General features: G+C 42.2%; 1 protein-coding gene across 1 annotated transcript; it reads left to right on the top strand.

Annotated features, from left to right (window-relative positions):
- Positions 1 to 94: 94 nt before the first annotated feature.
- bri3 (brain protein I3) lies at positions 95 to 23,367 on the top strand. Its single transcript, XM_052020973.1, has 4 exons — positions 95 to 177; positions 11,659 to 11,804; positions 12,344 to 12,476; positions 22,904 to 23,367. The coding sequence occupies exons 1-4, from the start codon at positions 101 to 103 to the stop codon at positions 23,034 to 23,036; spliced, it is 489 nt and encodes a 162-aa protein (XP_051876933.1). The 5' UTR covers positions 95 to 100; the 3' UTR covers positions 23,037 to 23,367.
- The last annotated feature ends 1,880 nt before the right edge of the window (positions 23,368 to 25,247 follow it).

Below are 25,247 nucleotides of genomic sequence, written 5' to 3' on the forward strand. Positions count from 1 at the left end.
GAAGTCCCGCCCCGCGACGTGCGATTGGGTCTCTGTCCCAACTCTAAATATTGATTGGCCAGTGGCCCGTCAATCGCGCTGCGGCCATGACGTACCGGCCATGGGCATGAGGCCCAGCGCCGTGACAGCTCGGGGTGAAGGGCGGCTGGAAGGAAGGTGCCTTGTTGTTGGGTTCAGGTAAAGAAAGATCCCAGGCTGTCTCACCGACGTCCGAGCCACTGATGGGGAGGGGAGACCTGACTGAAATCTTGGTCAAAGACATAGGTCTGGGTGGCATAAGTTCAAGTGCAGTGGTACCATAATACACAGGGAAACATTGAATGAAAGCAAAAGTCATAGTTCAGCTTTAACCTGCTCCCTGAATAGGAAGCACTTCTGCTTTTGTCTCATTATGCAACCACTGGAGGGAGTTAAACAGCAAAATCACCTCTTATTAAGTCACCCCTTCCTCCTTAATTTAGATGAACATTACAGCACAGTACAGACCCTTCAGCCCACAATGTTGTGCTGACATTTTATCCTGCTCTAAGATCTATCTAACCCTTCCCTCCCACAGAAATAGCCCTCCATTTCTCTATCATCCATGTGCCTGTCTTAAATGTCCCTAATGTATCTGCCCCCACCACCTCTCCCGGCAGTGCGTTCCACGCACCCACCACCCTCTGTGTAAAAAAAAAAACTTGCCTCTGTCATCCCTCCTATACCTTCCTCCAGTCACCTTAAAATTATGCCCCCTTGTGTGAGTCATTTTCACCCTAGAAAAAAGTCTCTGACTGTCCACTCAATCTATGCCTCTTATCATCTTGTACACCTCGATCAAGTTACCTTCCTTCACTCCAAAGAGAAAAGGCCTAGCTCGCTCAACCTATCCTCATAAGATATGCTCTCTAAATCCAGGCAGCATCCTGGTAAATCTCCTCTGCACCCTCTCTAAAGCTTCCACATCCTTCCTATAATGAAGTGACCAGAACTGAACACAATACTCCAAGTGTGGTTTAACCAGAGTTTTATAAAGCTGCAATATTACCTCGTGGCTCTTGAACTCAATACCCCAAATAACGAAGGCCAACACACCATACAACTTCTTAACAACTCTATCAACCTGCGCGGCAACCTTGAGGATCTATGAACATGGACCAAGATAGATATAGATTCAAGAGACAGTTTAAAAAGTACCAAACTACAACATAACTATTTAACTAACCTTTACATTTTAACTAATATTTACAAAGGCAATTGTGTTGTAAATGACACTGCTTAATTTCTGTTGGAAGCAGTAGGTGATAGCATCTCTTGAGGTGTGTCCTGATCTACCTTAGTTTAAAGCAGGTGAGCAATCTTCTGGCAAATTCTCATCTGGTTCATATAATCACTGCAACATATGATGTTGTAAGTGGTCTTGAAGACATTTCATCATGTAACTATCATCTGGCCAAACCTCAAATGAAACCAGTGCAGTGCAATCAATGATCAGTCCCGATAACCAATGTGTATCAGAATCAGATCTATTATCACTATTAATTGACGTGAAATTTGTTTTGCCACAGCAGTACAGCAAAAAGATATAAAAATTACTATAAATTACAAAGTAAATAAATAGTGCAAAAGAGGAATATCAAGGTAGTGTTCATGGGTTCATGGACCATTCAGAAATCTGATGGCAGAGGGGAAGAAGCTGTTTTTAAATCGTTGAGTGTGGGTCTTGAGGCTCTTGTACCTCCTCCTCAATGGTAATAACAAGAAGAGGGCATGTCCCAGATGGTGAGGGTCCTTGGTGAGGGATGCTGCCTTTTTGAGGCACTGCCTCTTGAAGATGTCATCAATGGTGGGGAGGGGTGTGCCCATGATGGAGCTGGCTGAGTCTACAACCCTCTGCAGCCTCTTGCAATCCTGTGCATTGGAACCGCCATACCAGGCTGTGATGCAACCAGCCAGAATGCTCTCCACCGTACATCTACAGAAATTTGCAAGATTCTTTGGTGACATACCAAATCTCCTCAAACTCCTAACAAAGCAGAGGTGCCGGCATGCTTTCTTCAGGATTGCATCAATGTGTTGGGCCCAGGATAGATCCTCCAAGATGTTGATGCCCAGGAACTTGAAGCTGCTTTGACCAAGGGGTTGAGAGGAGCTACTGGTGGATTTTTGCAGTGCTCTTGATATTGTGTACAGTCCCTCACAGTACCATCCCATTGCTTATCTATTCTTGCCCAACAGATAAAACTTTTACTTGATACAAGAAATACCTGGACTTCCTTCATTCAGCTGTTTTAGAATGGGATGTGCAATGCTTCTTCCAACATTTTCAATGGGCTTCTGCATGCTCTCCATTGAGGTTCTCCATACCATCCTGAATGCTGCTTCTCTGTTTTGAGTGGTCACATGCCAGAGGTTCTCCCAAGTTGATGGGGATGTTACATTTTGAGAACATCCTTGAAGGATTTGCTCTGTCCTCCTGGTCATATTTTGCCAAGTTGGAGCTTGGGGCAGAATGACTAAGTTGAGAGTCTGGTGTCACAAACAATGCAACCTGTCCATTGGAGCTGATGGAGTATAATTGGAATGTAAATGCTGGGGGTGTTGGCCTGGGACAGACACCAACATTAGTTCACTTGCCAATGATTTGGAGAATTTTGCAGAGGTGGAGTTGATGGTATCTCTCCAATGCATAGAGGTGCCTGTTGTAGGAAGCTGAAATCTCCAAAATGTACGGGAGAATGGGAATCATAGAAAAATAGGAGCAGAAGTAGGCTAATTAGTTTCTCAAGCTTGCTCCACCATTCAACATGATCATGGTTGATTCTTTATCTCATTCTGTATTCCCATTCTCTCCCCATATCCCTTGATGTCTTTATTGTATGGATATATCTATCTCCTAACTATATCTAAGTGACTTGGCCTCCACAGCTTTGTGGGAGAGAATTGCACAAGTTCACCACCCTCTGAGTGCACAAATTTCTCCTCATTCTCAATCCCAAATGTCTTACTGCATATACTGAGAATGTGAGACCTGATTTTAGGCCATTTTAGTGGAAACTAAAATGATAAAACTAAGATATCCTTGCTTCTGTACTCAAAACCTCTTGCAATGAAGTCCAACATACAATTTGCCTTTATAACTGTTTTCTATACCTGCATGTTTACTTTCACTGACTGGTGTACAATGACACCCTTTGTACATAAACATTTCCCAGTCTATCACCACTTAAGTAATACTCCACCTATGTGTACCATGAGATCTTGATCTTTGCAAACTCTTTGCTCAGATGGCCAAAGGGTGTGCTGGCACACTTGAGGTGCTGCTGAATATCATCATCAATGAGAGGTGGCTACTGAAATATGGAAAGTGGTCCATGTTTTTCAGAGTCTTGTTATGGATATTTACTGTTGGGATAAATGTAATGCAGTGTAGATAGGTTGGTAGACTTATGGACATTTAGTTTAAGACCCATTCTCTAATGTGCTTAAGTGAAGACACCAATTATGACTTGGAGCTCATATCTCCAAGTATGCATATTTGCTAGTGTTATGTACCTACTGCAGCGCAGTGACTAACTTTGCCGTGACCCTGGTGTTTGAGTGAAGCAGTGGGTTTGGGTCCATGGTGGATCCATTGGTTAGAAACATTACCTTTGTGCCATTGTGTAGCAGACGTAGAATAAAGTTAGGTTTCTGAGGAGAGCCACATTTGAGAAGATTTCTCCACAGTCCCTCTCATTTTGCTGAGTTAAAGGCTTTTGTAAAGTTGAGAAAGGCCCTGCATAATGGTTGTTATTGCTCCCTGCATTTTTCTCCCTGCATTTTTCTCAACTAAAGGACTATGTTGTCTATGAAGTTCCATCTAGACTAGTACCCACTCCAGCGAGGGGAGCTAACCCTTCTTCATCTAGCTGTGACTATCACTTTTCCCTTTGAGAAAGGTACCTTGATGCAAAACCTGTCAGTCACTCAGTTCCATTCCCCATGCAAAGTGACACACCTACACCAAGGTGGTAATAAGATGATGCACCACAGGACAACTTCAATGACTTTGGTGTGTTCTAATAAACAAGAGCTTGTGAACTCAACTGCAATGCCTCGTACACTTACAGCAAAGCCACTTTTGGAACACAGCTTCCTGTTTCTTTGTCCACTTCCACTTTGTCTTGTGACTCAGAAACTCATGTAGTGATCCAAAAACTTCATTTAAATATGGCAGGAAAGATCCACAATGGTAGAGAAGTTAAAGTAGACCTTCAACTCTGTTGAATTGGTCTGACTGTATGCCTCCAACACTGTCTCAGCATAGTGGAGGCCTGCAGCATCCATTTTATAACCAAGATAAACTACTACTGAGGCAGCAAAGACACACTTTTTTCTTCTCAGTTCCACTCCTACCTCAGTGTGAATATACACCTTCTAGATAGGAGAATCTTGCTCTGTATTTCCAGACAGTAAAATACCTACAAAACCTATAAAATATGGCAGATCTTAGATCAAGATATCCATTGTCCTTCTGAATCTATGATAATTGGACAGATGAAGGGTCTCAACCCCAAATGGCGACTGTCCACTTCCCTCCATAGATGCTACCTGACCTGCTGAGTTCCTCCAGCATCTTGTGTGTTGCTCCACATTCCAGCATCTGCAGTTGCTCGTATCTCTATTAGACTTGTACTGCTGGACAAAAGAACTGGGGGTAGGACACATATTATTTAACTAGTTCAACAAGTTCTTTAAACAGCAAATCTTTTACCAACTGGTAATTTTTAACATCTGCAGATAGACCAGAATGGACATTTACTCAATATCATTTGTAACCAAACAGTGTTCCATCCTTTCAATGTATCCAGTCCATGATTCGACTGAATTATTGAAAGAGTTCGAAGTACCACTTGTGTTCATAGAGTCATCGAGAGATACAGCACAGAAATAGGCCCTTCAGTCCACTGACTCCACACCGAACATCAACCACCCATTTGCACTATTCCTACATTAATCCCATATTCTCATCAATTCCATCCAGATTCTACCACTCACCTACATACTGAGGGTAATTTACAGTGGCCAATTAACCTACCAATCAGTGCATCTTTGAGATGTGAGAGGAAACCGGAGCACCCGGAGGAAACCAAAGTGGTCACAGGGAGAATGTGCAAACTCCACACAGACAGCATCCAAGGTCGAGATTGAACCTGGGTCTCTGGTGCTGTGAGACAGCAGCTCTACTCACTGTGCTACCCTATTGTACTAAGAATCAATACAACTAAAGAAAGCACAAAAAAAACCTGAATCATGAAATGTAACTCAGTCTCAGTAAAGTACTCTTCCTCTTGTAACTCTCTTGTTTAATCTTTCCTCCTCTGTTCCCAATTATCACAACAACATTGGTACGCAATATTTGCAATGTTGCTCTCTTACTGCAAATCTATTTATGTGTTATCGTTCAATTACTGAATCATACAATCATAACTTTCCTTAGAGTCTCATGGGCAAATGGGATGAGCTTAGATGGGGATCTTGGTTGGCATGGATGAGTTGGGCCGAAGGGCCTGTTTCCATTCTGTATGACTCCATGACTCTTATAGTTATCTTCAGGAATATTACTAGACTACTACATTGGAACAGGAAGGGGGCATTTTGCTTTTCAAACCTTTTGCACAACAACAATCCTTCAAACTTGTTTCACAAAAAAAGAAAGCCATTCAGTCCCTCAAATTGGATTTGTCATTCACTTAGATCTGTATTTTGACTCCATTCACTTTGGTTCCATTGCTTTTCATACCCTTCCTTCCCAAAAATCTATTAATCCCAGTAATGAAATTATCATTCAATCCCAGACTCAAATCATGAGTGTTCTCAGTTTCCAGGAGATTGAAGTAGGTTGACATATTCTTTATTTCTTTCATGTCATATTTATTTCCTACTTCTCTTATTGGACTAAAATGGTCTGTCACATTACCTAGCCATCAGCCATTGATCCCATTTCCTATTACCTAGATAAGATATCTTTATTAGTCACACGTACATCGAAACACACAGTGAAATGCATCTTCTGCACAGAGTGTTCTGGGGGCAGCCCGCAAGTGTCGCCATGCTTCCAGCGCCAACATAGCATGCCCACAACTTCCTAACCCGTATGTCTTTGGAATGTGGGTGGAAACCGGAGCACCCGGAGGAAACCCACACAGACATGGGGAGAACGTACAAACTCCTTACAGACAGCGGCCAGAATTGAACCCGGGTTGCTGGTGCTATAATAGCGTTACGCTAACTGCTACACTACCACGCTAATCTCTTTTTCTTTCTTTCTGTATTATTAAAAATTATATTAATATAATTGCTTGTCACCGAAGATGTATGCAAGCACTAGGTGTCCAATTCTGCTCTCCCCAGTAGATCCAGTGAGGGAGCAGGGGTTGGCTGGGACAGATTGGGAGGTGAACATTCTTATTACAAGTGAAGATTAATCTGGCTTGGTGGGAAGGTTGGGAATTTACAAATGCTAGCATGCCTAGTCTGAAAGCTTAATTAGTCCAAGTGTGGAGGGTGAAGCTGGGAGTCTAAAATTCTTGGAAGCAAAACGAAGACAGATCCTCCAAAGTCATGAGTGCTGACATCAGAATGATTCAGGTGTTCTGCCACATGACTGACCTGGACCTCCAGCTTTCTTGGTTTTAGTTTTGTATTTCCAGCAATTACAACATTTATTTCACTTCCTTTCTTTGAACAGAATTGTTTTTTATTCTGTTTTCTGTTCCTCCTCTCTCCCATTGATATGCTATTTCCTGTAAGGGATTCAGTTAACAACATAACATCAGGCACCTGCTAATGCTGTTTTGCAGGTAGCTACTAGAAATGAGTGCAAGACCAGGCTAGTGGCTAGATCTACAGGTCTAACATGCCCCTTTTGTCACATTGCAAGCTGGAGAGCATAAGAACATAAGAAAGAGAAGCAGGAGTCAGCATATGATCCTTCAAATATGCTTTGTCATTCAAAACTAATCTGGTCTGGCATAAACCCCATTCTCCTACTTGGGCAGCATAATCTTCATTTCCCATCAATCTCAGCCTTGAATATACTTAACATCTTTCCCTCTACTGCTGTCTTGGATAGTGACTTTGAGAAAAGAAATGCTTCCTCATCGTAATCTTAAAAGAGCAACATCCTCTTCTGAAGTTATGTCCCCTAGTTCCAGATTTTCCCTTCAGGAGAAACGTCCTCACAGCATCAACCCTGTCAAGCCTCCATGTTTTGAGGATCTTTAAATGAGAACACCTCTCATTCTTCTAAACCCTAGAGAGCATATGCCCAATATGCTTAAGCTTGACTTTGACAGAGGGGGAAAGGTTACCTCAAATTGGAGCTGGCAGAAATTTCAAAGAGCGATGTGCTGGATATGTAGGTTGGTGGGATGTAAGGCAAGGACCAAGGGAACTCCATACCTGTTCTGCCTGAGGGAGGAGATGGGATAAGAGCAGAAGTGTGGGAAATAGAAGAGATGTAGTTGAGGACTCCGTCAACCACAGCGGGGGAGAAGCCTTGTTTTCTGAAAATGGAGGACATCTCAGACGTCCTGGAGTGGAAGGCCTCATCTTGAGAACATTGGTTATGCCATTTGTACAATTTCAGTCCACTAACCCCCCCCAATCACCTCCCCAAATTAAATAAGTATTCACAGGTCAAAATTATTTGCTGATTAATAAACTGCAGGATTTTAGTTTTTGATAGTCCGAATCTATCTCCCCAAATTTCTGCTTTGTTGCTGCAGACGCTTGGTCTGTGATCAGTCTTCAACTGAGCTTCCTGACCTCTGCTGTCATGCTTAATAAATAAACAGCTGAATTAAGTTACTATCCTTTGCAGCTACGTAATGCATAAATTAATCCTTATACAGAGTGACTAAACTTCATGGATGTGGACGTCACAGGCAAGGAAATCATTCACTGGCCTTTTCTTGTTGATGTCGAGCGGAGTGACTTGCTAGGCCATTTCCTAGAGCAATTAAGAATCACCCACAGTATTATAGGGGGTTAAAAATAGGGGGCTAAAAATAGGGGGCGATGTGAGAGGGAAGGGTTAGATAGATCTTAGAGCAGGATAACATGTTAGCACAACATTGTGGGCCGAAGGGCCTGTACTGTGCTGTAATGTTCTATATTAGAATAGTTCTGGCACTCTGTGGAGCTAAATGCCTGATCAGACCTTAGGTTGATGGTTCTGAATGTTTGGGTCTTGTCCCATTCTATAAATCCTCTCTGTGCCTCAGTTGTTCTCTGCTAATCAGCAAATAGATTACCGATCAGCATTAATGACAGTTGTTAATCCTTTAAACTGGTTGGTGTAGTTTGGGCGTTATCAAGTTTTTTTTTGTTTTTACACAGAGAGTGGCGGGTGCGTGGAACGCACTGCCGGCAGAGGTTGTGGGGGCAGATACATTAGGGACATTTAAGAGACTCTTAGATAGACACATGAATGATAGAAAAATAGGGGGCTATGTGAGAGGGAAGGGTTAGATAGATCTTAGAAGCAGGATAAAATGTCGGCACAACATTGTGGGCCAAAGGGCCTGTACTGTGCTGTAGTGTTCTATGTTCTATATAGGTTTGGAGAAACACATATGCCCAGACTGGGAAAGGGTGGCAGATTTATCCGCTTTAGGCTATTAATTAATGAGGTGGGTTTTTACAATAATTCAGTAGTTTTACAATCACAATTATTGATAGGTTTTGTTTTATTTTAGATTTACTGAATTTAAATATGCTATCTACCAGGAAAGAATATACATGCTGGGGATGGGACTAGCTAACGTATTCTTACATAGAGCAGGTGTGGACTCAGTGAGATGAATGGTCTTCTTATGTGCTCAACCATTCTGTGATCCTGTGAACTACTGTAGTGGGATTTGATCTCTCCGGTCATTAGTCCAAGCTTTTCAGCTATTAGTCCAATAACATACCCACAATTTGCACCATTACCCTGAGCTTTACTACAAAAAGTTTTGTAAATTATATAATTAAAGTGAAGACAAAACAAGATAAAAATAAGAACCAGTCATTAAGATCAGGGTGAAGTGAAACAGTTTGCAAATAGCCATGTCTAGATATTGTGTGTAATAAGGCACATGGGGTGTGTTTACTCTCCATGGTCTTGACCCCTCTCCAATTCTACCTTCTTCAGTCCTTTGAGATCTCTAGATTTCTCCAATTTTGGCCTCACGAGCTTTCCTCAATTTAATCATTCCACCATATCTTGGCTGTAACTTGTAATTCATTCCTCAGCATCTCTACATCCCCCTCTCTCTGTACCACTAAAATACTCTTCAAAATTCACCCCTTTAACCAAAGTTTTGGGTCACCCGCAATTAATATCTCATTAGATAAGATAATATATTTACTTATTGGTCACATGTACATTGAAACACACAGTGAAATACGTCTTTGTGCGTTACTGGGGGCAGCACGCAAGTGTCACCACTCTTCCCGCACCAATACAGCATGCCCACAGCTCCTAATCCGTACGTCTTTGGAATGTGGGAGGAAACTGGAGAACCCAGAGGAAACCCACGCAGACACAGGGAGAACGTACAAGCTCCTTACAGACAGCAGCAGGAAATGAACCCGGGTCGCTGGCACTGTAATAGCGTTACGCTAACTGCTACACTACTGTCTCAGTGTCAAATTTTGTTTTATTATCCTCTTTTGAATAACATAATAACACTTTATTATGTTAAAGGTGCTAAATGAATGCAATTTTTCTTTACTCATTTTTGGGATGTGGTCACCGCTGACAAGGCCAGGATTTGTTGATTATTCCTAATTGAGAAGATGGCGGTAAAAATGCCTGCTTAAGTTGCTGCACAGTGAAAGATATAATGAGAACTTGCTGGGCTGTTTTCAGTGAAAGATTAAGAATAAAACACATTGCTGTGAATCTGGAGTCACACCTAGTCCAATCTGGCAGATTTTGTTCTCCAAAGGGCACAGTGGTGAAGCTAGAAGAACTGCTGCCTCATAGCTCTGGCAACCTGGGTTCAATCCTGGCTTCTGATGCTGACTGTGTGGAGTTTGCACGTTCTTCCTGTGACTGTGTGAATTTCCTCTGGCTTCGATTTCCTCCCACATTAGATTTGGAATTGGTTTATTATTGTCACATGTACCGAGGTACAGTGAAAAACATCCCAAAGGCGTGCAGGTTGATGGGTTAATTAGCCACTGTATGTTGTCCCTAATGTGTAGGTGCATGGTAGAATCTGGCAGGAGCTGACAGGAAAGTGGGGAGAATAAAGCAATGGATGGTCATGTTTTATGATTCTAATACTGATCCAGATGTTTGCTCTTTAACAGCCTGCCAATTTCAGGTCACTATCATTTTGTTCCATTTGCTTAATTCAGTTTTAATTTCCCTACTGCCATGGTGGGATTTGAATTCATGTCATTGGATCAATTGTCTGGGTCACTGGATAACTAGCCCTGTAACTTAACTAAGTTAGAAAATACTAGAAATACTCAGCAGGTCAGACAGCATCTGTGGAGAGAGAAACAATTTCAGCTGGGTGACCTTTCATTAAAGCATCATGTTTTTGCTCTGACTTTTCCTATTTCTGATTAATATATATCAGCCCGAAGCTCTGTATCTCTCCAAAGATGTGGCCTGACCTGCTGAGTATTTTTAGCACTCTCTGTTTTATTTAAGATTCCCAGCACCTGCAGTGCTTTTTTAAAAAAAATCATAAATTTCTTCTTCATAGGCAGTCTCTTGGGATCAAGATGACTTGCTCCCATTCCAGTTCTGATTAGTGGAAGATGCTTGTGTGTGGCAAACATACGAATGACAGGGTGAAGCAAAGAGGTCTCAGCCATTGGAGATGAGGTTCTTCTTCACAGATTTTGCTGACGCATGTATAGGAAGGGTTTAGAGGGATATGGGCCACAAACGGGCAAATGGGACTAGCTTAGATGGATATCTTGGTCAGCATGGATGAATTGGGCCCAAGGGCCTGTTCCTGTGCTGTATGACTCTATGTATGTGGACACAATGCACACTCTGAGCACACAGATACATGCTGACCCCACACCCTTTCCCTAAGTCAGCCCACCGTCGCACTACCCCCACCCTGATTCCCTCCTTCCTTCACTCTTACCCTCCCTCAGTATCCCTCCCCCTGACCCTCTCCCTAACTCCCTCCCTCAGTTTCCTCCATCTTCCTACCCCTTCACATCATTTTTAGCCCCAGAACCATTACTGTAACCAAATGCTTTGAGCTATTTGGAAATCAGATGTTCTTTTAACTACCCATGATAGGCAGGACTAGAATTTGTTACACTTTGAGGGGGGGGGCGCGGGCCCTTTAAGGCGGGAGGGGGGGCCCGGCGGCGATCACGTGGCACTGATCTTGTGACTTTGTATCGAATTGGGGGAGTCCCGGGAAGCGGGCAGGCACTGTAACAATTTGTGTATCAACCGTGGGGCGCACGCCTTGGCTTGCTGCCGACTCTCGGAGTCTTGCCGTGCGCCTCCAGCGGCGTCGGGACTCTCCCAGCCCCAACCCCAGAGCAATTCCCTCCCCTTACCCGCTCTATTCCAAGGCGGGGGGGAAAGCTCAGTCGCCGCCGATCTCCGCTACCCTCACCCTCCCTCTCTCTCTCTCTCTTGTTCCCCTCCCTCGCCCCGGGAAGAACGATGGACAACAAGCCGCTGCTGCAGGAAAGGCCACCCGCGTACGCACCCAGCTCGACGGGCTACGAGTACGGTCAGACTTACGGTACCATCCCGCCGCCTGGATACCAGCAGCAGCCTCCCCCGTACTCCTACCCAGCTTCAGGTGAGATCTCTTCTCGCCCCATCCTTCTGTTGCTTTCCCTGGCCACCCGGCTCTACACGGGCCTTTTGTTTTAATCTCCGGCCCCGCAGCTGCAGGGGAACGAAGCTGGATATAATTACATTAAAACTTCAATTCATCCGGAAGAAATACACTGGGTGTTGCTTTCACCTTCTGTTTGTTAGTTCCAGTTAAAAAACAGGGAGAGATAAATTCCTATTTAAGTTGCGTTATTGGCTAAATCCTTTCCAATTTGTGGATTGGGCAAAGTACAGCAAATCTACACTTCTGGGTGGCTTCAGTGTAGGAGGCATCGTTGTTAGTTTCGTGTTTGATGTGTTGATCTTATTTTTTTTGCACTTTTGATTAATGTCAGTAGCAACTGTGCTTTACACTGAATTATTGTTTGAATCTATATTTGCAGCCAATTTTCTTTCAAACACAAAGGTCATTCCTATCCTTGATATACTGGGGTAATTTTAAGTATTTTGTTAGTGTTTGGAGTCTAATTATTTTAAAACAATTACCTTTTGTTTTTGTAGGGTATGTGCCTCCTGTCTCAGTAAGTGTTCAACCTCCCGTGTGCCCAGGGCCTAACTATTCAAGCACTTATACCATCATCCAGCAACCTACTGCAGCTTCTGTTGTAGTGGTGGGTGGGTGCCCAGCCTGCAGGTAAAATGTTTCTTTCTGATCATGGATATGAACAAAAAAATTGATTTTAATTTGCTGTGAATGTTTTGAGGAAAATGCAAGTCCCTTGTTGAGATTTGATGGAGAAATACAGAAATTAGGAATGAGTAAATTGTTTTCAACTAACGGGAGAATCTCAAGCGAGGGGGGGTATGGTTACAAGATTAGGGGGTGGTCAATTTTTTTAAAAAAAAGTGTAGGAACTTGTTGCAGAGGTTGGTGAATCTTTGGAATTCTACACTGGAGGGTTGTGGAGGTTGGCTCATTGGGGGTATTTAAAGAAGTGGATACACTTTTGAAAGATTGGGGGAATTGAGGGCAATGGGGAACCGGCACAGAAGAGGTCAAAGTCTAGTTTATTATCATGCACATGTGCAATGAAAAACTTAGAGCAACATTTCAGACAGCATAGGGGATGCAACATTTGCAAGAAAAAAACAAACACAAATTGTACAAGAAAAAACACAATTGGAACAAAGTCCATTGTAGTGCAAAGTGGTCATAGTGTTGCTGTACTGAGGTAGTGATTAGTATCATGTAGGTTGGTTCAAGAACTGAATGGTTGAAGGGAAGTAACTGTTCTTGAACCTGGTGGTGTGGGACTTCAGGCTTCTGTACCTCCTGCCCAATGGCAGCTGTGGTTTCAGTTGTAATCACCAGGTAATACAGCAGCCAGTTTGCTTTTCTTGTGGTTCTGTGGTATAATCTAGTGAAGCGCATGTGACCTAGAGTTCAGTGACTATGGTGTTACATCAAGTCCCTGCTCAAGAAATATTTATTTTTCTTGAGCAATATTCTGTCAGTGGAGAGGTTAGATAAACTTGGATTGTTTTTTCTGGAGTGTTGGAGGTTGAGAGGTGAACTGATAGTTCACATAATTATGAGAGGCATAGAGTAGATGATCAAAGTCTTCTTCCCAGGGTGGAAATGTCAAATACTAGAGGGCAGAAGTTTAAGGTGAGAGGGAAGGTTTAAAGGATATCTGAGGCATTTTTTTTTCTTTTACATAGTAGTAAGTGCCTGGAATGTGCTGTCAGGGGAGGTGTTGGAAGCAGATATGATAGCAATGCTTAAGAGGCATTTAGACACACAAACAGGAAGGGCATGGAGGGATATGGATGATGTGCAGGCAGCTGGGGTTAGTTTAAATTAGCTTCGTGGTTGGCACAGACATAATGAGCTGAAGGACCTGTTCCTCTGCTGTTCTGTTGTATGGATATCCTTCCTTGGATCCCTTCTGGTTCATTAATATCCTTTCCTGGGAACAATCTGCCATCTTTGCCCAGTTGGATCTGTGATTCCAGATTCACCAGTGTGGTAGATTCTTGTATGTCATCTAAAGCAGTCTAGCTTACCACTTGGTTCATTGAGCAATAAATCCTGCCCTCGCTACCCTTTGAACAACTTTGTTTTAAAAGTAGATTTGAAGCTTTTTAGATGTCTGGAGTTCATTTTCCCAAATACAAACACGGGGACTCCCAACATTCCCGTTCTTCAAAACAGTTGCTGGACTGGGATTAACGCTTTGGTGGGAAAAAAAACAGGGAAAAGGGAAGTGGTCCAACTAGATTTCAATTGGCGGTGGGAATCTGGGCTGCTTTCAATGTTCCTCTTGCACCTTGCCTGGGATCTTTCTGTGCTGTATGAGCAAGCTATCCCATTTGCAGTCTGACCTGACACTTGTTTGGCTTGGTCCAGGAAAATCTTAACAAGTTTTTCCATGGTATATCATCCCAGATTGTCTCCTGGCCAGAGAAAGCAATAACATGTGAAGCCCTTCTGTGCTGGAGTGGAAATTATTTAACCTTCTCTACAGGAAGTGGCATTTCATTTACCATTTTCTATGATAAAGTGGTCTAGACTGGGATTCTTTTCTTTTCAGTAGAAGGTCCACTTTTATGTGCACATGTTGAAAGTTATTCACATTTGTCATCAAAGATTATCCAATGCAAGTGCAGATTTATAAATAGAGATATAGGGCATACATTGCTCCCACTGTAGTGAGAATGTAGTACAGTGTCATACATGCACAGATACTAAAGTGGTATCTGTAGAAGTCCCCTGAACTCTTTCTGGTTAAAACTTTAAGTCTGACTAGTGTGCTGATGTGTCTGGGAATTAATGATTTGTTACATTCTCCTTCATGGTGATGCTCAAGTACATGCTGGTGCAAAACATTCAGTGGCAATTGCCTAATCTGATTTCCTCTATTATTAATCTGTTGAGCATCTTGCTAAATCTGCAAATATGCAACTGCTCTAACCACACTTTCATTTACACTGTTTGGGCTGTGTCAATGAGGAAACAGACACCAATTAGTCTGTACTCCCTTGTTGGGGAAATTGCTGAAATCCATTAACGACTTGGTAACCGGGCACTTAGAGTCTGCCCAATTGCCTGACTTTTTTCTCTGCCAAAGGAAAACAGCAAATCAAAAATTAATGTTAATGGCAAGGTGCAAGGAAAACCAGTGGTTGCAACACAACTGGATTTTTTGGAAGCTACTTGATGTAGCCTACAAGTTTGATTAAAATAAAGGTTGGGAGTATAATTAGTTAAAGGACAAATCAATAGGGCTAAATGGGTCTTTTATGTTAGAAGGTTCTTTGTGGGTGCTGTGAAGTTTCTTAGTGAGCCCTCAGCCATTCACTTGATTACAGACAGTAATGACTTTGAAGAAGAGAACACCAGTTTTGATTCAAAGCTGAAGAGGGCTGCGCTGGAGGATGCAAAGGATTGGTCAGGTTATGCAAGAAGAAATGCAGATTATAAAGTGAGGGGAAAATGAGCCTCTGTTTTGTTTCTATTCTTTTAACCAAAATGTTCTTGCATGAGAAGCTTGGATGTTGAAGTGGTTTTGGGGTGCCAGTCCATGAAACAATTTAATACTAGTGCAGCAAGCAATTCAGAAGGCAAATGGTATACTGGCTTTGGTAGTCATACAGCACAGAAACTGGCCCTTCAGCCCAACTCGTCCATGCTGACCAGATGCCCATTTAAGCTAGTCCCATTTGCCCATGTTTGACCCATATCCCTCTAAACCTTGTACCTGTCCAAAAGTCTTTTGAATGTTACTACTGTACCTGCCTCAATCACTTCTTCTGGTAGTTCATTCTATCCATGTACCACCCTCTGTGCAAAAAGTTGCCCCTCATCTTTCCACTCTCACCTTAAATCTATGCCCTCAAGTTCTTGATTCTTCTAGCCTGGGAGGGGAAAAGACCATGTGCATTCACCCTATCTATGCCCCGTAGTAAGGAGTGGGGAGTGTTGGCAGCAATTATATAGGGGTTTGGTAAGTTTGCACCCACATTGTGCACAGTTTTGATTTGTTCATCCAAGTAAGGTTGTGTTGTGCAGTGCAGCTTGGTTCTCTATGCTGAGGTGGTCAATCCATGAGAGTGAATTTGATGACTTGGGAGTTTAGAAGGAAGTGGTCTCTGATGGAAGACTGAGGGTGACTAATGGGGTAGATGCTGAGGAGCTGTTTTCTCAGCCATGAAATCTGAAGCTTGTAGCCATTGTCACAGAATGGGGGGGGGGGGGGGGAAGAGGAGGGGGTGCCACCTAGGAGCAAAATGGAGTGGTTTTTTTCCCCAGACGGTGGTGAATCTTTGGAATTTCTTACCTTGGTTGGGCTGTGTATGTGGAATTCTTGAGTATATTCAAAGCACTGGCGCTGATCAAAGGATCTTGGATACCAGGAATAAAAAGAAATGGGGAATGGGTTGGAAAATGAATTTGATCTACAGATCAGCCACAACCTTATTGAATAGTGAAGTGTGCTCCACGGCCTTGTCTATTTTTTTATGTTTTACATGTTTTTGTATGTTTTTTATATACCTTTTATATGTTCTTGTGTCTGCAGTTCAGTGGTACTAAATCCTTGCTGCTTCCAGTAGACCTGAGATTTTTCTCCACCTTGGTCAAGAAACTACACTCAATTTTCAGGTCCAAGTTCAATTTTTTTTTTCTGGTTTTAAACTATTAGGGACTTGAATCCCTCGGTTGCTCAATGAATTGTGGCACGATTTCAAGGCGGGTGTGGGGAGAACGAGGTGGTCCAGATCTGCTCCTGGTCTGGTGCTCGGTTTGTTTCTGGAGTGTAATTATCCCAATGCATTTCACTTCTGGAGACATGAAATGCTGGAATCTGGAGCAAAGAAACAAACTGCTGGAGGAACTCTGGTTGAGCAGGATCTGTGAGGGAATAGATGCTGCTTGACCTGCTGAGATCCTCTAGCAGTTTGTTGCTCCACTTCACTTTTGAGTAGTGTTAAACAGAGGGGCTTGTGCTATTTTTCAACAGTTGCCGTGCTCTTTACAAACCATATTTGTAACTCGTGAACTACCTTTGACACAAGTCAAGCTTTAAAGATTTGCCAGGTTCTTTTCTCCAGTCTCATTCAAAGCAGTTAAAAGACTTTGCAAGTTTTATGAATTAACCTTTTTAAAGCAGAAAATTGATCTGTTAGTCTTAGTGAAAGTTTGTAAGTTACCTGCTAATGTGCTCTCTCCTGCCAATGAGAAGCCAAACAATGTTGACCATCCAGCCTTGGTTTAATTCTGGCCAGAGCATGTAACTGCTCCGTTGGGGAGTGTGATTATAGTTGGGGGTTCTACTTCTGTGCCAGGGTTGGAGGGGGGAACAGAAGGCATTTTTGCTTTGAATGGGCAGAGGACACTTTGGATTCTGGCCATAATCAAGTAGGTTAATGGACTTCACAGTATCCACTGATGGAATTGGGTAGAATTGGCCAGAAAACCTGTTGGGTGGAAGGACTTGGATCAATGGACAGGTACTTGAATTGTCAGTATGTGATCAGGAGTGCTTTATAAAGATTTGTGGGTTTTTGATTGTTTTGTGTTTCTAAATAACAGGGTAGAATATTGCAACTCCAAGTTTGCCAGTGTCAGTTAAACAGTGTAGATAGAAGCACTAAATTTAACATTTTGTATCCTTAGAGGGCAGCTTAATGTGTGGCTAATGACCCTCAGGGTAGGGAAAATCTAAAGTCATCCATCATGGGTCTAAAGGACAGAACTGCTTCCTTTTTAAAAGTCAGTGTTGGAGCTCAGACCTGAGCTCCAAGTACATTGTTAACCTGTCACAGCAGGAAACATTAAAAGGTAGAAGGAATGTTGTCCTTTATTTCTAGGGTGCAGGGGTATGAGAGATTAGAAGTTGCTCAAGCTTGGAAGCAGATTGGATCTGGGCACCACCATGCCTTGGGATGTAGTGGACTTGAAGGGAGAGTGGTGTGAACTAGCTGGGATTATACCTAAACTCTCTCAAAAAAAAACCTGTGCAGATGCTGAAAATCTGAAATAAAACAGAAAATGTAAGAATTAGTTAAGTTTTTCCATAGATTTACAGTATTGGTTTATTGTCACTTATACTGTGGAACAGTGGAAAAATTTGTCTTGCATTCTGATTGTACAGGTTAATTCATTACACAGTGCAGTTACATTAAGTTAGTACAGTGCATTGATGTCGTACAAGTAAAAACAATAACAGTACAGAGTAAAGTGTCACAGCTACAGAGAAAGTGCAAGGTCACAAGGTAGGTCGTGAGGTCACAGTCCATCTCATCGTATAAGGGAACTGTTCAATAGTCTTATCAGTGGGGTAGAAGCTGTCCTTAAGTCTGGTGGTATGTGCCCTCAGGCTCCTGTATCTTCTACCCAATAGGAGAGAAGAGAGAATGTTCTGGGTGGGTGGGGTCTTTGATTATGCTGGCTGCTTCAAGTCTTGAATTGTAGGGCTGAATTTTGAAGATTGGGCATGTAACCCTTGGAGTGTAGATGGTTGGAGGGTGAATTGAAGTTTAAGGTTATCAAGAGAAACTAGAAATGGTGCATTTGTGTTTGGGAAGTTTAGGACTCAGGATTGGGTATCTTTTAAAAATGAGCCAGGTGCTACAAGAGTGAAGCTAGCAAACTACTTCATGCAGAGGGTGCTAGTAACTTAGAATTCATCTGCAGATGGCAATTGGTGCTAGGTCAGTTGATCTGACCTAGCTTTAGTTCCCCAAAATCAAGGGGAAAGTATCGAATTAGATACTAGTGGTCCTACTAGTAGACAAGACTGAGTTGATTGGTCTCCCCCTGCATGATGAATTAAAGGCCCAGTTCATGTAACCAACCAAGTACCTCGTATGCTGTCATTTGCATTTGGGTAGCACCTTTTCATGTGTTCAGGCCATCCCCAAAACACCTTAGTCAATTAGTAATTCATCGAAGAGTGATGAAGCCAGGCACCAAGTTTGCCTCCAGTCAACAACATGTGAAATGACTGGATATTGGTTTATTATTGTCACATGTACTGAGATACAGTGAAAAGCTTTGTTTGCGTGCCATCCAGACAGATCATTCTAAATACATTGAGGTAGTACAAAAGGAAAAACAGTAACAATGCAGAACATAGTGTGAGTTACAGAGAGATTGCAGGTAGGCATTTAAGGTGCAAGGGCCATGTTGAGGTAGATTAAGAGATCAGGACTTTGTCTTTATCATACAAGAGGTCTGTTTAAGAGTCTGGCAACAGTGGGATAGCTGTCCTGGAACATTAGGACAAACTTCCCTGTCCTTTGAAATGGTGCTATGGGGATCTTTGAGCATGCAAGTGATTACTCGATGCTTTGAAAGCTCCTCCAGCAGTGCTCCCTTGGGACTGCAACCCTGGATCTTGTACCAATGGAGTGATGCTTGAATCCACAACCTCCTGACCCAGAGGTGAATCTGCCACAGACATGGTTGACATTTGAACTGTATTTGGAGCGAAGGGTGTGTTAGAAGTTAACTAGTCTATTATAATAGTGAAACTTAAGATTTCCACTTGTCAAGAGTTGGAGGTTTTAAATATACAAACAGAAGGATTTCTGTAAACTTTAAAAACAGTATGTTAACTTCAGCTCCATCATGGACACAACCCTCCCCACATCGAGGATGTCTTCAAGATGCAGTGCCTCAAGGAGGCGGCATCCATCACTAACAACCCCCTCCACCCGGGACGTGCCCTCTTCTCATTACTACAATCGGGGAGGAGGTACAGGAGCCTGAAGACCCACACTCAATGATTTAGGAACAGCTTCTTCCCCTCCGCCATCAGACTTCTGAACAGTCCATAAGCACTACCATTTTTTGCACTCTTTTTATTTTTGTAACTTAGTGATTTTTGTCTTTGCTACTGCAAAACAACAAATTTCACGTCTTATGTCAGTGATAATAAACCTGTTTCTGAATTTCTGCAATGGATGAGCCATATACAGTTAGTGGGTTCAGGTTTGAGCTCTTAATTTCTCCCTGGATTATTTCCAAACACCCAAAGTTTCTTAAAATATTACTATTTTTCCAGCTTAGTCTAAATCACTGTTTCTGTCTGTGCTATTATCCTGCTTTAACCTCTGACTACCTCCAACAATTGTTCTCATGGGGTTTATTGAATTGAGATCCCGAGCTATTTTGGACTTCCACAGTGTGACTCACTGTCATGTGTTCCAGATGCCATTGTAGGCACTGTTTCACTTTCTCCCCAGAGCCATCATAAGTTCTTGAAAATAACCTTCCCTCTTCCTCTCGACCTCCCTTTCAGTGTCTGTCTCCTCCCCTTTGCAACAGAACTGAGTGCCTTTTGATCACATTATCTTGTGCCAGAGCAGTTTCCTTGCTGATGACTTCTTGGAAATCAGGGTGTTTCAAGCTAAAACTTGACATCACATGGCAGACTATTGTATACTCTCCTTATGCCTCACCCAATGATCCTCTGGCTGCTTTTACTGAACCCTTTAAAAGGAACATTTTAATTGTAATTTGGTTTTAAATTTCTTTATAAAAGCTGTTTACCACATTAAAAAAAGTACTGATTTTTGAGGTTCTTTAAGTTTTTTTTCCACTGAAAATCCTGAATAGTTGACCATTTGCTTCTGAAATTCAAGCCTGATGTAAACAACTGAGGTTTTTGACCTAAAAGTACGATCTTCCCCTCTGCAGGTGCTGCCTTGTCTGAGTATTTTCAGCACTTTTTCAGATTTCCTGAATTCAGTTTTGCTGTTAATACATTTTACTTCCCTGCCAACTCCTTCAGAAACTGGGGGCTGGAGACTTTATCCCTTCTCCCTCTTGCTTCCCCCCTCAACTAACCATAGAAGTAGCCCTGCTTTGTTGGTTTAGTCAGATGGAGTAAGTGTGTGGTTCTCATTCTCCCTCAACTGTCCTTCCCAAAGTGCTTGATTCCTGTAGTCAAAATGGCTTCTGCAGCTGCTTCCCACAGCTATAGTGCTAGAAATTCTGATCACCACACCTGAGAGATGATGCTGTGGAGGGTCTAGAAAAGACTTACTACGATCGCTCTAAGACTGCAGCTGCAAAATTAGACTGGAGCAAAAGGGAAGGCAACATTTGATAGTTGAACATGATTATGATGGACTTAAATAGGGTGAATAGCTTCCATTAGTGGAAGGTTTGACCACCAGGAGCTAATTTAGGGATTTAAACTCTGGGTGGTGGGTATGAGGGAGAACCTTGTGCTGAGTTGTTTCTGATGTGAGAAGTGATGAAATGGTTAACTGGGAGATTTGGGAGGTAATTGGATAGGATTTGCAGAGCTGCAGGAGAAGAGTAGGGGAATAGAATTGAATAGATTGTTTTGAGGAAGTGGCGTTGGTAGGCTACAGACAACTGTTGTAGTAATTCTGATTCTACTTTTTTTGTCTGCTGTATTCATTTTAGGGGGAGAAATTTAAAGACAGCTAAACTTTGCTTTTAACCTTTCTTCCTGCATTGTCCATTGTGCAGTGTTGGTGCCTTGGATGGATCTACTGAAACAATGGATCACAACCCATTAATTTATTGTGTGAGGGGGACGGAAGAGCTTCTGTTCTATAATTGTCTGCAGGACTGCTTTAATTTCAATAAATCATTTACTTCAATGTTCAGCTGTTTCCCATTTTTCTGTCCAGAAGCCTAAGGTCAATAGCTATTTTAACATAGCAAGACTGAACCCTTTCAATAGCCAACATCTGTTCTAGAAAAGAAAAATTCAACCACCTTCAGTCCTTGGAGGTGAAACTGATCCAGGTCTGTCTTGCTCCCAGTTAGGGAGCCTGTTCTCAAGGGTTGTTGTCTTGAGCCCCAGTACAGATCTTGGGGTCAATATACCAGGCCTATTCCAAAGGACAGGAGCAGTATTGGACTTGACTGTGACTTCATGCATGTACAGGGGATGCACATGAGTGGAATTTTGTAACTCGGTTTCTTGGATGTAGGTATCATTGTCAAAGCCGGCATTTAATGCCTGGAGAGACACGAGGCTGCAGGTATTAAAATCTGGAGCAAAAAAACTAACTGCTGGAAGAACTCAGCAGGTCAGGCAGCATCTGTGGCAGCAAAGGGGCAGTTGACGTGTCAGGTTGAGAACCTGCATCAGGACTGTGTGGGTATGGAGAGGATAGCTGGTATATAGAAGTGAGAGGGAGGGGTGAGATGAGTGGAAATATTAGAAAGGTTTATTGTTGCATGTACTGAAGTACAGTGGAAAACTTTTGCATGCCTTACAGATCATTTCATCACATCAGTGCATTGAGGTAGTCCAAGGGCAAAGCAATAACAATGCAGAAAAATGTGTTACAGTTAGAGAAAGTGCAGGCAGACAATAAGGTACAATTGCAGTGCAGGCAGACAGTAACTAGGCAGGTGGAGCTGGGTTGGGAAGGCGGAGGGTTTAATGACTGTATCTCAATTCATTTTCCTGCTCAATTCTAACATTCTCCCACCTGAGGGAAATTGACTGCTTTGAGTATACCGATTGACTGGGCATCCATAAGCACTATTCAATTGGATCATTCTGATCTGCATCTTAAACTGAATTTATTTGTCCTTGTTCCACTATCCATTATGGCCTTAACTATAGAGGTCTCTTGAAATTTCCTGTGGATTCTTAAACCTTGGCAGTTAGTTTTGGGAATATGGCTACGGGGGAAAAGAGGACAACGAGTTCTAGATCTTCACCATCTTCAATCCTTAAAGGGCGTACTTGCTAGTTGATGTGACCAGGGCTAAACTTAATCCAGTTGGTTCCCTAGTATGATAAGATGGACTCCTGACCTCTCAATCTACCTTGTTATGACCTTGCACCTTATTGTCTACCTGCACTACACTTTCTCTGTAGTTGTGACACTTTATTCTGCATTCTGTATTGTTTTTACCTTGGTACTACCTCAATGCACTGTGTAATGAATGGATCTGTATGAACAGTATGCAAGACAAGTTTTTCACTGTACCTCAGTACAAGTGACAATACTAAACCAATATTGTATCCACACCCATTTTTCTTGCTGTGGTTTGGTTCCTGTGGCCAAAATAAAATGAGTAGGTTGCATTTCTAACTTGCATTTTATTTTGTTTTACAGAGTTGGTGTTCTGGAAGATGACTTCACTTGCCTTGGTGTGCTATGTGCAATATTATTCTTCCCCATTGGGATCCTCTTTTGCTTAGCACTGCGACAGCGGAGATGCCCAAATTGTGGGGCCAGTTTTGGTTGATGGGATCGATGAGCAGGCTACCTGTGGCCAAATTTTTTTTTTACTGTAAATTCTCCCCTATTGTGTATAAATTACCATGAATGAATTGTCTTCATTCTGTACTATTTAGTTTGATAGAAATTGAGGTGATCTTTAAAGAAGCATGATAATTGAAATGTCTGAACAAGAAGTAATTTTTGGTTTTGAATGTTAAAATATACAAGTGAGAAATTGGCTCTGTACCCTACTGTTCCATGAATGCAACTGAAAAGCTACAATTAAATTTGCATCCTTGTATCACTGATTTTTAACAACAGCTGCTTGTCAGATGATTAAAATATCTTGCCACTGAGCAGAAGTGTTTTTAATGCATTGGAAGTATGCAGCCTTTACGTCTGAGCTAAAATGTTCTTTGTCTGCATGTTTCAAGCCAGCAGGTACTAACCAATCAGAACCTTGCAGAACAGGGCATTCTGTGCAATGGGATCAAAGTGGTTCCTTTATTACCCTGCACACTGCTTTCCCCAGAGAACTTGCTATTCCTTCTCTGCTCTCAGATAGTGAACTCCAGATAACTTGCTGTTTTAAGCAAATTCCCATGGCTTTTCTTGTTAGTTATCTTCACTGTTCTCTAGTAACTGACGTAGCTTAAGAATATGGGAGCAAGAGTAGGCCGAACAACCTTGTCAGCCCTGCTGTGCCATGGCTGATCACGTTTTGGTGTTGGCTGCACTTGCCCTTCACAATCCTTGACTTCCCCCATCTGTCAATCTCCAGGTCTGGCATGGAGAATTCCAAAAGCTCATGACCCTCCTGAGAAGAAATTCCTCACCTGTAAGGAAGGAATTACACCCTGTAAGTGGGTGATAATCAAAGTTTTCTCAGTTTACCAAAGCTGACCTTTTTTTAGAAAGCAGTGGTGGTCTTGCTAGGATGTTAATCTTTAGGGCAGCAGTGTCAAGAACAAGCCTTTCCAAACTCTTGACAAAAATTCAAAGGAAAAAAAAATGGCATGTTGGAAATGCATGAATTAGATTACACTGCCTAGGTTCTGCAATGTTGTGTGAAATGATAGGGAAGTGGTGAAGCATTACCTCGTGCTAATGTTCATCATTCACTGCATAGTTCCTCTGCAGTCAGTTCTGCCTTGGGGCCTGAACCCATGGGGACTTATTTTCTCGCCAGATAATCTGTAATGGAAATGTTTTTTTTTGGGCTTTGCTGATTGACAGATGCTTTGAGTTGCTTCCTTGTTCAATGTGCCACACTTTGATTTGATAGTTCAGTTGGGGATGTGCTGGTAGCTTGAACTCTTGACTGATTGGACACCAGCTTCTCAAATCAGGTGATTTCTAAGCATAAACTCAAACAACCTAAGAACTTCATGATGAACCCTTCCATGATTAAAATATTTCAAAACCTATTTAAAAATGAGGTGTCTTAAATTCATTAGCATCACTTTAAAGGGAAGTGCAAGGCACGTGTGAAGATTTTGTTTTCTGTAGTTCTCTACTCCTGACTGAATCTCGGCTGCTCTTACCATGTTTCTCAATGTTAAATTTAATCTATTTGTGTTCAGTTTATTATATTTTGGTGAGAAAACAAGCTCTGCAGTCATGGGCAATTCTGAGATACAACTTCGACTATCTTCATTGGGTCATTGTGGTTATTTAAACAGCCACTATGGACTTTCTTATAGCTGCATTTCAAAAGTATTCATTAATGTAAAATTGCCAAATTTGTGCAATATGATGATCATATGTGCTGGTTGATTAAAAATGGTGGCCAGGTCACCTTAACTCCTGCAATAGTTGGACCAGTACCATGATCTGAGTGCTGATGGAGTGTGGATTTAACTTATCAAGGAACACCACCTAACAAAGTAGCATTTCCTTGATGCTGCATTTTGTGTGTTAAACTGTTCTGTACTCAAGTTTCTAGAATGGAACTCAAGTCTACAATTTGATATGGCAGAATGATATCCACTGTGGTTATAGCCAACCAGCTGCATGAGTAGGTTTTGAATGGAAAGTGCTGCTGTCTGTATCGAATTTGCATGTTCTCCCTGTGACCACATGGCTTTCCCCCAGGTGCTCTTTCTTCCCGCATGGACTGAGATAAAATGGAAAAACATTGTTTTGCATGCTATCTATACAGATCATTTCATTACTACAGTGCATTGAGATAGTACAAGGGAAAATAATAACAATGCAGTACTAAGTGTTACAGAAA

Source organism: Pristis pectinata, chromosome 8, assembly GCF_009764475.1.
Source record: "Pristis pectinata isolate sPriPec2 chromosome 8, sPriPec2.1.pri, whole genome shotgun sequence".
Taxonomy (NCBI): Eukaryota; Metazoa; Chordata; class Chondrichthyes; order Rhinopristiformes; family Pristidae; genus Pristis; species Pristis pectinata.

Coding starts and splice junctions, on each gene's coding strand:
- bri3 (XM_052020973.1), top strand. CDS start 101: ATGGGCATGAGGCCCAGCGCCGTGACAGCTCGGGGTGAAGGGCGGCTG. Junction 178..11,658: donor TGCCTTGTTGTTGGGTTCAG/GTAAAGAAAGAT, acceptor CGCCCCGGGAAG/AACGATGGACAACAAGCCGC. Junction 11,805..12,343: donor GTACTCCTACCCAGCTTCAG/GTGAGATCTCTT, acceptor TTGTTTTTGTAG/GGTATGTGCCTCCTGTCTCA.